General features: G+C 48.3%; 2 protein-coding genes across 3 annotated transcripts in view; one reads left to right on the forward strand and one right to left on the reverse strand.

Annotated features, from left to right (window-relative positions):
• Nucleotides 1–36: 36 nt before the first annotated feature.
• RAB5IF (RAB5 interacting factor) lies at nucleotides 37–10,092 on the forward strand. 2 transcript variants are annotated; one of them, XM_039479566.2, is made up of 4 exons: nucleotides 38–417; nucleotides 1,805–1,908; nucleotides 7,106–7,235; nucleotides 9,551–10,092. In XM_039479566.2, the coding sequence occupies exons 1-4, from the start codon at nucleotides 304–306 to the stop codon at nucleotides 9,590–9,592; spliced, it is 390 nt and encodes a 129-aa protein (XP_039335500.1). In that variant the 5' UTR covers nucleotides 38–303; the 3' UTR covers nucleotides 9,593–10,092. The 2 variants fall into 2 exon arrangements, with proteins under 2 accessions (XP_039335501.1, XP_039335500.1); XM_039479567.2 differs by lacking the exon at nucleotides 7,106–7,235 and having other exon boundaries at nucleotides 37–417.
• Nucleotides 2,316–14,172, reverse strand: part of SLA2 (Src like adaptor 2) — a 41,424-nt gene continuing 29,567 nt past the window's right edge. Inside the window, exons 6-8 of the mRNA XM_039479565.2 lie at nucleotides 12,768–12,917; nucleotides 11,844–11,976; nucleotides 2,316–11,526 (exon numbers count right to left, since the gene is read on the reverse strand). Coding sequence (XP_039335499.1) covers nucleotides 11,406–11,526; nucleotides 11,844–11,976; nucleotides 12,768–12,917 — 404 coding nt within the window. The 3' untranslated portion in view covers nucleotides 2,316–11,405. The remainder of the gene's footprint in view (nucleotides 11,527–11,843; nucleotides 11,977–12,767; nucleotides 12,918–14,172) is intronic.

Here is a 14,172-nt window from a genome sequence, read left to right on the forward strand (position 1 = left end):
GTAGCGCGCTTGCGCCAAGGCGACGGTCGCTTTTTCACTCGGAAGGATGCACGGCAGCCGATTGGCTGCGTGGGCACGTCGGCGGTAGGGCGCGCGACACTGCGCCGCCCCTCCCTGCGTGGAACCTGCTCTGTGGAGCCAGTGGAGCCGGCAGCTTGGCCAGGTGGGAGGATTCGCAGCGCGTCGCAGGACTGGACCGCTGATCCTGCAGCCGCCCAGCGCCGTGACCCGCGACCCTAGATCCCGACTCCTTTTGGCTCAGCCCGCGCGCCCCAGGCCCGGCCCGGGCGGCGCGACGGGAGGATGAGCGGCGGGCGGCGGAAGGAGGAGCCGCCTCAGCCGCAGCTGGCCAACGGGGCCCTCAAAGTCTCCGTCTGGAGCAAGGTGCTGCGGAGCGATGCGGCCTGGGAGGACAAGGTACGGTGGAGCCTGAACAGGGCGCGGTGCGAGGAGCCGGCTGGGACTCGGGGAACGGGAAGACGGTCCCGGGCCTGCCCTCGTCCCCTTTCCGGCGCGATTGAGCGGGTGGCCCAAGAGTGTCAGAGCGAACTTGGCGGGCACAGGGCGGACAGCTGGGCTTGGGAGCTCCCCGAAGGGTGGCTTAAGCTTCATGCTCCCTGGTCCTGAGGGAGCTTCGAGGAGCGGGGAGAGGCATTGTCATCCGCGGGCAGGGCGTGTGCCTGAACAGGGAAAGGGAGCTGAATTCGATTCAGCCTCCGCCTTTTATGTGCAGTAGGGTCTTGAGTAAGTTACTTGTCTCTTTCCAATTAACTACCTAGCACAGTCGTTGGCACAAACAGTAAAGGTAAGAGACTTCTATTGATTTCTACGTGCCAGGTGCTCTCCATGCAGAATCTTAATTCTCAGAATAACTCTAAAGTGGGGTACTCTGGTGCATTAAAGCGTTTTGAACATATTGAAGCTGTCTGATCTTTAGCTGCTGTTCCTTGTTGAATGAAAGGACGGAATATTTTGATAAGCGTGAGTCCAGACGGGAGACTAAGACCACCCTGTGGGTGAGTGTGAGATTTTGGGGTGGAGAAACGCCACCAAATATGTGCGAGAAATGGTTGGGACTCCAGGACGTTCTTAACTCGTCCCATTCGGAGGTTGCTTCTGCTCCATGATCTGGAAGGGGCCATCACAATCAGCATGATTTCAGGTAGCTTGAAAAGAATATTTTATTTGCAGTCATTTCTTTAGTTTTGTGGACTGCCGAAGTGGGTTCTCCTTCCTGAAGTTCCTGTAAGGGGGGATGGGAGGCACTTCCTGAAGGTGCCCTTGTTCTGCCACCATCCCTGCCTAGCTCTTACAAAACCTGCAGTCTGTAATCTGCTGTGTCATTTCTTTCTTTCTTTGTATAAAGCCTGGTTTCTGCAATCTAGGGCAGATCAGAAACCTGAGTCGTCTTCTGTGTTCTTCCATGAAACTTAAAATATTCCGGCACCTGCCTCCAGCATTTTTCTTCTAATCTGTATTTATGGCCAGTAGCACAATTACTATCACAATCATTTCATTACAGGCTGCTTCATATATGCAGCGTCTAATATATGCAACATCATTGTGCAGCTCTAGAATTTTGATTTAGAGCAGAGGTTCTGGAAATGATCACTTAATGATTTCTAAATGTATCGTTTTCTACCATGTTAGTAGAAATAAGAGGTGAAGCAGAAAGCACATACTGTTGCCTTTGGGGGAAAGAAATTCCCTGGTTGTGTTTAGCAGAAAGATTTAATATCTCCCACTCTGGCTGTCCTGTGGCACCCACCCCAGATAATTGTTATATTTTCTGTCTTTTCTACAGGATGAATTTTTAGATGTGATCTACTGGTTCCGACAGATCATTGCTGTGGTCCTGGGTGTCATTTGGGGAGTTTTACCATTACGAGGTTTCTTGGGAATTGCAGGGTAAGTATTGGGTATCTTACATTTTCATGGTATCATTTCTTTTTAAATAGAGGTTTTCTTTTATAGAAAAGGCCATTGTTGCCAGGCGCGGTGGATCACAAGGTCAAGAGACCGAGACCATCCTGGTCAACATGGTGAAACCCTGTCTCTACCAAAAATACAAAAAATTAGCTGGGCATGGTGGCGCATGCCTGTAATCCTAGCTACTCAGGAGGCTGAGGCAGGAGAATTGCCTGAACCAGGAGGCAGAGGTTGCGGTGAGCCGAGATCGCACCATTGCACTCCAGCCTGGGTGACAGAGCAAGACTCCGTCTCAAAAAAAAAAAAAAGATGTGTAAGAGTTGATTTGAGATAGGAATCATGGGCAAGCTATTACAGAAGTGAATAGGAGGGACCATCCTTATATCTCCTTTTCTTTTTTTTTTTTTTTGCATTTTTTGATGTATCATAGTTGTGTATATTTTGGGGGTACATATATTTTGATATGTATATACAATGTGTAATGATCAAGTCATGGTGATTGGTATATTAATCATCTCTCTCTTTTTAAAGAGACGGGGTTTCACATGTTGGCCACGATGGTCTCAATCTCTTGACCTCGTGATCCACCTGCCTCGGCCTCCCAAAGTGCTGGGATTACAGGCGTGAGCCACCGCGTCCAGCTATTTGTCATCTCAAACATTTATTTTTTTTCTTCCTAGCCTTTTCTCTTTTCATTCAGGCAGTACAAACTGTCACCTTTCCCCCATGGAAAACCACATTAATTGTTTTAGGGTGGACACATCTCTTCTCATTCCCTTACTCTAGGGTAAAAGAATTGAAATATATTTCAAATGTCTGAGTTGTCCGTTTTCTCAGAATATAACCCAAAAGAAGTGAGTAGTCCCCTCTTCTTTTTTTTTCTTTTTTTTGAGACAGTCTCGCTCCGTCACCAGCCTGGAGTATAGTGATATGATCTCGGCTCACTGCAACCTCCTCCTCGTGTGTTCAAGCAATTCTCCTGCCTCAGCCTCCTGAGTAGCTGGAATTACAGGTGCCCACCACCACGCCTGGCTGATTTTTGTATTTTTAGTAGAGATGGGGTTTCACCATGTTGGCCAGGCTGGTCTCAAACTCCTGACCCCTGACCTCAGGTGATCTACTCACCTCAGCCTCCCAAAGTGGTAGGATTAAAGGCATGAGCCATGGAGCCCAGCCAACTGGGACTTTAGGTGAGTGCCACCAGGTGTGGCTTTTTTTTTTTTTTTTTGGTAGAGACAATGCATTGCTCTGTTGCCCAAGTTGGTCTCGAACTCCCAGGCTCAAGTAGTCCTACCTTGGCTTCCCAAAGTGCTGGGATTACACGTGTGAGCTGCCATGTCTGGCCTCAGTTTTTCATGTTCTTTTTTTAGCCCTGCTCCAGCAAGTTCATGTCTTTTTCTACATATATGCTGTGTAGTTTTCTCTCTCATTTACATAATAGAGATTATGCTTACCTTTTTTTTTTTTTTTTTTTTTTTTTTGGGAGACAATGTCTTAGTCACTCCAGCCTGGGCTGGAGTACAGTGGCATGCTCACAGCTCCTTGTAGCCTCGACCTCCCTGGGCTTAGGTGATCCTCCCACCTTAGCTGCCTCCTGAGTATCTGGGACTTTAGGCATGCATCATCACACCTGACTAATTTTGTATTTTTTGTAAAGATGGGGTTTCCATATGTTGCCCAAGTTGGTCTCGATCTCCTGGGCTTAAATGATCCTCCCATTTCAGCCTCCCAGAGTGCAGGGATTAAGACCTGGTATATATCTGTACTCATGAGCCACCACACTCCATCACTGCCCACCCTTTAAGCTCAGTTAAAACACTTCCATACCTTTCCTGACCCTTTGCTTTGAACATCAGGCATTAGATTTGAATTCTTTTGTTTCAGTGACTTCAGTCTCTGCTTACTGTGTAATCCTTGGAAGGCAGGGCCTGTGTCAGCCCCTTTCTTAGCCTCTTTCTCTCTCCCTTTCATCCTGGTTCCCTGAGTCTCCAGTCATTCTCCAGCACTAGCTTATTATGTGCCTCAGAGTGACACTTCCAACTGCTATTAGTCATCTCCATCCAGAGCCACTAAGTCAGCCTGTCCAAAATGAAACTCCTGTCAGAGGAAGGTTGCCAGATTTGGTTAGGTGCCAAGATTTCTGACCCAAGATAAGGATGTGGTGGCAACATGGCCAAACTAAGGACTATATTTCTTTCTTCTTGACTCCCTATTTCTGTTCCTGCAACCATTGTACTCGAGGCCCTTAGGCTTATAGCTTTGGGTCTTCTTACCCCTCCCCCATTCAGCTACTTGTCTGGTGTGCTTCCATGTCTTGAAACATGAGTACAGGTCTAAACCAGTTAGCCATCTTTTTTTTTCTTTCTTTTTTTTTTTTTTTTTTTTTTTGAGACGGAGTTTCGCTCTTGTTACCCAGGCTGGAGTGCAATGGTGCGATCTCGGCTCACCGCAACCTCCGCCTCCTGGGCTCAGGCAATTCTCCTGCCTCAGCCTCCTGAGCAGCTGGGATTACAGGAACACGCCACCATGCCCAGCTAATGTTTTGTATTTTTAGTAGAGACGGTGTTTCACCATGTTGACCAGGATGGTCTCGATCTCTTGACCTCGTGATCCACCCGCCTCAGCCTCCCAAAGTGCTGGGATTACAGGCTTGAGCCACCGCACCCGGCCCTTTTCTTTCTTTTTGAGACAGAGTTTTGCTCTTGTTGCCCAGGCTGGAGTGCAACCTCTGCCTCCCAGGTTCAGGTGATTGTCCTGCCTCAGCCTCCTGAGTAGGTAGGATTACAGGCGCCTGCCAAAATGCCCGGCTAATTTTTGAACTTTTAATAGAGATGGGGTTTCACTATGTTGTCCAGGCTTGTCTTGAACCCCTGACCTCAGGTGATCCATCCACCTCGGCCTCCCAAAGTGCTGGGATTTCTGGCAGGAGCCACTGCTCCCCACCTAGCCATCCTGTTTCTTCCACTTGTGAGAAAGCCCATACTCTTTTTTTTTTTTTTTGAGACGGAGTTTCGCTCTTGTTACCCAGGCTGGAGTGCAATGGTGCCTTCTCGGCTTACCACAACCTCCGCCTCCTGGGTTCAAGCAATTCTCCTGCCTCAGCCTCCCGAGTAGTTCGGACTACAGGCATGCGCCACCATGCCCAGGTAATTTTTTTGTATTTTTAGTAGAGACGGGGTTTCACCATGTTGACCAGGATGGTCTCGATCTCTTTTTTTTTTTTTGAGACGGAGTTTCACTCTTGTTACCCAGGCTGGAGTGCAATGGCGCGATCTCGGCTCACCACAACCTCCGCCTCCTGGGTTCAGGCAATTCTCCTGCCTCAGCCTCCTGAGTAGCTGGGATTACAGGCACGCGCCACCATGCCCAGCCAATTTTTTTGTATTTTTAGTAGAGATGGGGTTTCACCATGTTGACCAGGATGGTCTCGATCTCTTGACCTCGTGATCCACCCGCCTTGGCCTGGTCTCGATCTCTTGACCTCGTGATCCACCCACCTCGGCCTCCCAAAGTGCTGGGATTACAGGCGTGAGCCACCACGCCTGGCCCAAGAAAACCCATATTCTTACTGCTCACCAGACTCATGAAGTATGAACATCCTACCCCATCCCCACCTTGCTCACATAGCCTCAGAGTCTCCCTGTACTCCTCCCCTGCTGATTTACACTCTGCATCACTGCACTGTCCTCCCCTACACCAGCCCACACTTCATCCATTGAGAGAAATCAGTTTGCATTTTTCTACCTCAGCCTTCAGAAGAGATGTGGCCTGAAATATACAGTCCCCCATTAGATTAGATGTAATAACTGGAAAGGGCCAGGCCCATTAGTTCGTGGTCTCTTCCAAAAATACAAAAAATTATCTGGGCATAGTGGCATACTCCTGTCATCGCAGCTACTCACGAGGCTGAGGCACAAGAATTGCTTGAACCTGGGAGGCAGAGGTTGCCAAGAGCCAAGATTGAACTATAGCAAGACTGTGTCTCGAATAAGTGAATGAATGAATGTAAAGATTACAAAAAAGGTCTTGATCACTCTATGAAAACAAGAGATCAGGAGGGCAAGGATATATCACTGCTTACTGCATTCCTGCATTGTCTGTGCTCCCTTCATTCCAACTCTTAAACCAGCTAAGTATATTATGTGGGCCAAAGACATTGGGGGTACTCACAAACTGCTGGTTACAATTCCACGCTCATTGCTGGTTGTATTTTGTTCTTTTGAGACGGAGTTTTGCATTGTGGCCTGGGCTGGAGTCCAGTGGTGCAATCTCAGCTCTCTGCATCTCCATCTCCCAGGTTCAAGCAATTCTCCTGCCTCAGCCTCCTGAGTAGCTGGGATTACAGGCCCCCACCACCACACCCAACTAAATTTTTTTTTGTATTTTTAGTAGAGAAAGGGTTTTACTATGTTGGCCGGGCTGGTCTTGAACTCCTGACCTCATGATCCAACCGCCTCAGCCTCTCAAAGTGTTGGGATTACAGGCGTGAGCCACTGCACCCAGCTCATTGCTGTTCTTAGCTCCCTAATTGATGGTGAGCTGAGGGCAGAACTGTCATCTTCACGTCTGCATCCAGTAGCAGTAATAAGACAATGGACATCCAGAAATGGTCTCCCATTGGGGATTTTACAGGGGAAATGCTATTGCCTGCTCAACTAGGCTGTGAAGCAGTAGCTTCACATGTGTTTCTACAATAGCCATCCCCTAGTTGGAGCTATCTGGAGTTCCTTGTCAGGTTCTGTTTGGTCCTGTTTGGGATGGCTCAGCAGCCATTCTGTTTTACTTCAAGAGGCTTGGGAGAATTAATTACTCTCTCTATATATTACATATTATATATAGAGTTTTCACTCTGTTGCCCAGGCTGGAGTGCAGTGGAGCAATCTTGGCTCACTGCAGCGTCTCCACCTCCATATTCAAGCGATTCTCCTGCCTCAGCCTTCTGAATAGCTGGGATTACAGGCATCTACCACAATGCCTGGCTAGTTTTTGTATTTTTAGTAGAGATGGAGTTTCACCATGTTGTCCAGGCTGGTCTAAACTCCTGACCTCAAGTGATCCACCCACCTCAGCCTCCCAAATTGCTGGAATTACAGGCGTGAGACACCAAACCTGGTCCTGAGTTTTGACTCTTCTAAGCTTAGAGTTTATGTTTGGTACTTGTTCTCTCTTGCTCCAGATTCTGCCTGATCAATGCAGGAGTCCTGTACCTCTACTTCAGTAATTACCTACAGATTGATGAGGAAGAATATGGCGGCACGTGGGAGCTCACGAAGGAAGGGTTTATGACCTCTTTTGCCTTGTTCATGGTATGTGTAGCTGATAGTTTGACAACAGGTAGTGTTCATTTCATGAGGTGTCACTCACAAGAAGGGAGTTCACTGATTGAGTTACACTATGTGATCAGGGTGCTATTTTTCTAAAGGCTTAGGCCATGGCCTATGTTGAACCATATCCCAGAAGATGTGGTGTGATACACTATATAGTTCTTTAATGTGTAAATCCAGGACCCATCGTTAGCTTCTACATCTGATTCTCAACCCTGGCTACATATTAGAAACTAAGAGAGCCAGCCAGGTGCAGTGACTCATGCCTGTAATCCCAGCACTTTGGGAGGCCAAGGTGGGTGGATCACAAGGACAGGAGATCAAGACTATCCTGGCTAACATTGTGAAACCCTGTGTCTACTAAAAATACAGAAAATTAGCCAAGGGTGGTGGCACACCCCTATAGTCCCAGCTACTCCAGAGGCTAAGGCAGGAGAATCGCTTGAACTGGGAGGCAGAGGTTGCAGTGAGCTGAGATCTTGCCACTGCACTCCATTCTGGGCGACAGAATGGACTCTGTCTCAAAAAGAAAAGAAACAGAAACTAGGAGAGCCTGGTGTGGTGGCTTACGCCTGTAATCCCAGCACTTTGGGAGGTAGAAGCAGGCGGATCACCTGAGGTCAGGAGTTCAAGACCAGTCTGGCCAACATGGTGAAACTCTGTCTCTACTAAAAATACAGAAAATTATTTGGGCTAGCTGGGCATGGTGGCAGGCACCTGTAATCCCAGCTGGGGAGGCTGAGGCAGGAGAATCGCTTGAACCTGGGAGGTGGAGGTTGCAGTGAGCTGAGATCATGCCCTTGCACTCCAGCCTGGGCAACAAGAGTAAAACTCCAACTGAAAAAAAAAAGAAACTAGGAAAAAGTTTTCATAATAGCTAAAAAGTACAAACAATCCAGATGGCCATCACTTGATGAATGGATAAATAAGATACTATATATCCATACAACAGAATGTTATTTGGCCTTAAAAGGGAATGAAGTACTGATAAGTGCTATATAAAACAGATGAACCTTGAAACATTATGCTAAGTGGAAGAATCCAGACACAAAAAAACACATATTGTGTGATGCCATAGGCAAAACATCCACAGTGAGCAAATCTATAGAGGCAAAAAGTAGATTAGTGGTTGCCAGTGGCTGGGATGAAGGGGAAGGAGAGTAGCTGATAAAGGAAACAGGCTCTTTTTGGAGTAATGTTTTGGAATTAGTGGTGATGTTTGCACAACTGTGTCCACACAGAAAACCTCTGAAATGTGCACTTTATTTGACCCAAGGTCTCACTGTTTCACCCAGGTTGGAGTGCAGTGGCGCTATCTTGGCTCTCTGCAACCTCTGCCTCTCTGGTTTAAGCAATTCTCCTGCCTCAGGCCTCCTGAGTAGCTGGGACTACAGGTGCAAGCCACCATGCCCAGCTAATTTTTTTTTTTTTATTTTTTTTTTTTTTTAGTAGATATGAGGTTTCACCATGTTGGCCAAGCTGGTCTTGAACTCCTGACCTCAAGTGATCCGCTTTCTTCAGCCTCCCAAAGGGCTGGGACTATAGGCATGAGCCACCATGCCTGGCTTTTTTTTTTTTTTTTTTTTTTTGTATTTTTAGTTGAAACAAGGTTTCACCATGTTAGCCAGGCTGGTTTTGAACTCCTGACCTTAAGTGATCTGCCTGCTTCTGCCTACCAAAATGCTGGGATTACAGGTGTGAGCCACCGCATCTGACTCATTTTTCTTTTTTTAATTATACTCATGGCCTGGCATGATGGCTCATGCTTGTAATTACAGCACTTCAGGAGGCTGAGGCAGGCAAACTGCTTGAGTCCAGGAGTTTGAGACCAGCCTGGGCAACATGGTGAAACCCATCTCTACAGGAAAAAAAAAAAATTAGTCAGGTGTGGTGGTATGCGCCTGTTGAATCCCAGCAGGACTCAAAAAGAAAAAAAAAACACCTTATGTGTCCAGACTCTAACCCAAGCCAATAAAATCTTTCACACGGGTAGTTGTAGCACCTGCTAGCAGTGTAGTGTGCTTTACTTGAATCATTTCCACATCTGAACCTCAACTCCCTGGGCCTGGGGTTGCCATTTGGTAGGGGAGGAGCTTTTCAAGTGCAGGTGGACAGTCCTGGGCTCTGTTAGTGACAGCTTGATTTCATTGAAATAATTTAAACCCCTCAAGCAGACTGTGCAATGAATAGCCCCTGGAGAGCACCCTGTGAATACATTCTCATCTGGCATTTTTGTTTTGTGGAATCGGCCTGTGTTAACCCAGGTGACCTATGAACCATGCTTGTCTCCTCACTAGGTCATTTGGATCATCTTTTACACTGCCATCCATTATGACTGATGATGTACAGCTCCCACCTGCTCCCTGTCCAGTCCAAAGGACCCTCTTGATAACAGCACAGAAACTTGATCACTGGGGAACCCTAGCCCCTTGGAACTTGGAAGACCCGTGTTTCCTGGACCGCGAATCAGTGTATTGGGTGTCAGTGTTTTCTGCAAGGGTTGTGACCTGAAACTTTTTAAAAAACCACCCACCTTTGGGGAAGCATTTCTGAATTTATCCATCACCATTTCTTCTTGGATACCATCAAGTAACAGCTGTTTGCCAAGCGGAGCTGTCATTTAATTTGATGCACTTCCGGATTCAGATGAAACATTAAATTGTCTTCCTCGATTCTCCATCAGCTGTACAGTTTTTAAACTATCAGTGGCATTTCAAGTCTTCTGAAACAGCATGGCTGTATGTGCATGGTCCATAGCACAGTACAGGCAGCATCTAACAACAGTTTCCATTGTAGAATGTTTTCAGATACTTGAATAAATCAGATCTTTAATTGAGAACCTGTTGATGATACCTGAAAAAGCCTTTTCCATACCACCTGTAGCTTGGGAACCCAGTAGGAGCACTAGAGGTGGTGCCTCCCACCCTTGTCCCTCTTTCTTCCTCTCCCTGTTCCCTTAGCAGATCCAGCAGACCTCTTGCTCTTCATGGGAGCAGTAGGAAAATCAAGGGCTACGTTTGGTGTAGGCTATGGCCTCGGTCTTGGCATTGTGGAGAGAGGTCTTAGCATCTTCTGATGCCCCTGCCCAGCACTGAGAAAGGTGGCCTCTCTGCAGTGTGCTAGACCTAAGAGGTGTTATTTTGTATTTGGCTCAAGATAGCAAGGCCAGTGTGTTAGGGAATGGTAAGCCACAAAATGAAATACAAATCTTAGAGCTAAGCTGGATGCAGTGGCTCACACCTATAATCCCAGCGCTTGGGGAGGACAAGGCGGACAGCTCAATTGAGGTCAGGAGTTCAAAACCATCGTGGCCAACATGGTGAAAACCTGTCTCTACTAAAAATGCAAAAAAAATTAGCTAGGCATGGTGGCGTGGGCCTGTAATCCCAGCTACTCAGGAGGCTGAGGCAGGAGAATTGCTTGAACCCAGGAGACAGAGGTTGCAGTGAGCCAAGATCACGCCATTGCATTCTAGCCTGGGCAACAGAGCAGGACCCCGTCTCAAAAAAAAAAAAAATCAGTGCTGGAGCTGTTTTCCTCAGTGGGGGATATTTGAAGACCTAGACTGTCAGAAGTCTTTCCCTTTGCTCTGGGGGTCACGTAGAATCTGGATCACCCAAGGTCTGCCGCTATGGTAAGACATCATCTCAGCTTTCTCTTCTAGGCCACAGTCTGACCTGCTGCAGTGTGGTGGTGGTCTCAACGGCACTTGTAAATTTTCTGAAAATGATTTTTTCACTGATGCTAGGGGTTGTTTCTACTTTGCAGGTGGGGCCTGCTTAATGGTGGGGATGTGGAATGGGACTCAACAGGCAGGGCATCCAAATGGTACTGGCAACCCCAAACTCAAGAACTGGCTGGGTCACACCTCCAGGAGGCTTACTCTCTTTTTGGAACCCTGGCCCTGCTCCCAGCTTTTCTGCACTCAGACTAGAGGTTGCAGGTGGGATCACAGCACAGGGAAGAGGTAGGTGACTTCCTAAGGCCAAGGGAGGAAAGAGCAAGGTATGGGTCGGACCCTGGATGCCCCTCTGTGTCCCAGCCCTCCCTCACTGAGTGCACAGCCTTGCCTCTAGCATGCTCAGGAGGTTGGGCTGAATTGGGGTTTTAGGTGCTACAGCCTTGGTTTCCCTTTCTGCCTCTCCTTTGGGCCTAGGCATCATCCAAAGAGACAGCCTCCTCAGTCAGGCTGATGTAGGAGCTAAGTGACTCCCGGAGACCCTCACTGAGAAGAGATTCCTCCCCTGTGGCAGCTTCAGAAAACAGGAGGGAGCTGTGGACAAAGGAAGAGAACTGGGTCAAGAAGCCTCTTTCTCCTCCCTGCATTCACTACACAAAAGTGCACTGTTCTCAAAACCTCTCACTCCTGCTGAATACCTCACAGGGCTCCCCTGTTCCCTCTCAGATCAGCTCCCCCAGCCCCACCTGCTGAGCCTGGGCTGGGCTCCAGGAATTAAGTCAGTGCCCTCTGGCTCTGGCTCCCAGGTATCCCTGAGTATGACAGGTGCATTCTGGGTTGTGGGTTCCCAGGGGTGGGTCCTTCTAACTCTTGGTCCCACTTTCATGTTTACAGGAGTTCCCCCACTTTACCTGTCCAACTCTTTCCAGTTGAGTGGTGTCCTCTGCACAGTCATAGGTAGGGGCATGTCCTTGCCAGGGAGTGGCCTAGTCCTCTGCAGGACACAGGGCTCCTTGAGGAGGCAGCAGATGTCTTCCGCCAGCTCTGAGGAAGAGACCCCCATCCCTGACATGGCCGACTCACCCTGCTTCTCCCCAACAGCCCTCACCCTGACAGCCCTTTACATGTGGCAGGAGGGGGCATAGCTACCAAAGAGGGACAGGACATGAGCCCCAAGCTGTTGCTTTCGTGGAGACAGGTAACAGTCAAAGGTCTTTCTCGGCTAATTTTGGGGGACAATCCACTGTATGATTGAGGGTGAATCAATGGACCTCTTGAGCCCAAGTTCTGGTTAGGAAAGTGCTTTGGGAAGGAAAAAGCTAAGGAATGCCCAGTTTCTACTTCCACTGCCAGTGCCTGCTCCCGCAGGGAGTGGCCTGCAGAAAACCCCCCCCATGAGTTTGCCCAGGAGTGCTCTTCACTCTCTGTCCCCTGATGCTGTGCCCAGTGACTGCATCTTCTAGTGTCTATAAAAGGACAGGATCAGGAAGTGCTAAGGAGAGTCAGGATCAAATCCCACACAGCAGCAGCTCTGGGCCTGGTTCCCGTGGAGAGAACTCCTGCTGCCAGGGGCTCTGAATCAGAACCGGAGTGGTAGGCAAGGTACTGACCCGAGCCTACAGAGGAGATCTGTGGCTTTTCTGCCAGGGCATGAAGTAAAGACAGGGCTCCCAGCCTGCATTTCTTGGCACAGAAAATGGGCCTGGCATGAAAATAGGGGAGGCCTCTCTTCTGTTTATTTGAATACTCCATAGCATGTATATTATACAAGAGCACTACTGCCTGCTCCTCTCCATAGACTATCCTAGCCTACTGGAGGCAGAGAAAGGCCATACCAGAGTAATGGTCCACCAGGGCCTGGAGTGAGGGGAAGGTGAGGCGCGGTGAGATGTACAGCCAGCCATTGTCAAGACATTGGATCCTGTAGTGTCTGATCCGGTCCCAGGAAGCAGGGCGGCTGAGGCGGACTGACAGAGAGTAACAGCCTGCGGAGAGAGGGGTCCAGGGTGGCACCAAGGCCCTGCTGGGACTCAACGCCACCCGGGTTGGGAAACAAAGATAGGAAACATGGCCATAGGGCCCCAGCAGAAGGGAAGTGTCTGGGGCAGAAGCAGGATAAAGACTTGCTCTCTTGGTCATCAATAACACATTCATAATAGATGGGGATCTTGTGAGGGTGAAATCATACACACACACAGCCCTCAGCACAGAGTCTGGCACCGTGTACTTGAACATTCAGTGTTGGCTATTCTTTTTTTTTTTTTTTTTTTGAGACGGAGTTTCACTCCTGTTACCCAGGCTAGAGTGCAATGGCACGATCTCGGCTCACTGCAACCTCCGCCTCCTGGGTTCAGGCTATTGTCCTGCCTCAGCCTCCTGAGTAGCTCGGATAACAGGCATGTGCCACCATGCCCAGCTAATTTTTTGTAATTTTAGTAGAGATGGGGTTTCACCATGTTGACCAGGATGGTCTCGATCTCCTGACCTCGTGATCCACCTGCCTCGGCCTCCCAAAGTGCTGAGATTACAGGCATGAGCCACTGTGCTCAGCCTACTTTTATTTTTTATTGTTTTTATTTTTATTATTAATTTTAGCAATTATAGTGGACAATAGCAATCAAATTGCAGACCCATGAAAGGGGCAGTTTTGGTAGAAGAAGCTTAAGCAGTCCCTATGGTGGTGCTTATGGATCTGGTGTTGAAAATGGTAGCTATAGGCCAGGCATGGTGGCTCACGCCTGTAATCCTAACACTTTGGGAGGCTGAGGTGGGTGGATCATGAGGTCAGGAGTTTGAGCCCAGCCTGGCCAAAGTGGTAAAACCCTGTCTCTACTAAAAATACAAAAATTAGCTGGGCGCAGTGGCAAGCGCCTGTAGTCCCAGCTACTTCGGAGACTGAGGCAGGAGAATCGCTTGAACCTGGGAGGCAGAGGTTGCAGTGAACTGAGACTGTGCCACTGCACTCTAACCTGGGTGACGGAGTAAGACTCCATCTCAAAAAAATAAGACCTGAACATCACTTGATTAATGATGAGGATATATAAGATTAAAATTTATTTTAAAAATAAAAACTGGGCCAGGCACGGTGGCTCAGATGTGTGATCCCAGCACTTTGGGAGGCCGAGGCTAGTGGATCACCTGAGGTAGGGAGTTCAAGACCAGCCTTACTAACATGGAGAAACCTCATCTCTACTAAAAATACAAAATTAGCCAGGCGTGGTGATGTATGCCTATAATCCC

The sequence above is a fragment of the Saimiri boliviensis genome, chromosome 9 (assembly GCF_048565385.1).
Source record: "Saimiri boliviensis isolate mSaiBol1 chromosome 9, mSaiBol1.pri, whole genome shotgun sequence".
NCBI lineage: Eukaryota > Metazoa > Chordata > Mammalia > Primates > Cebidae > Saimiri > Saimiri boliviensis.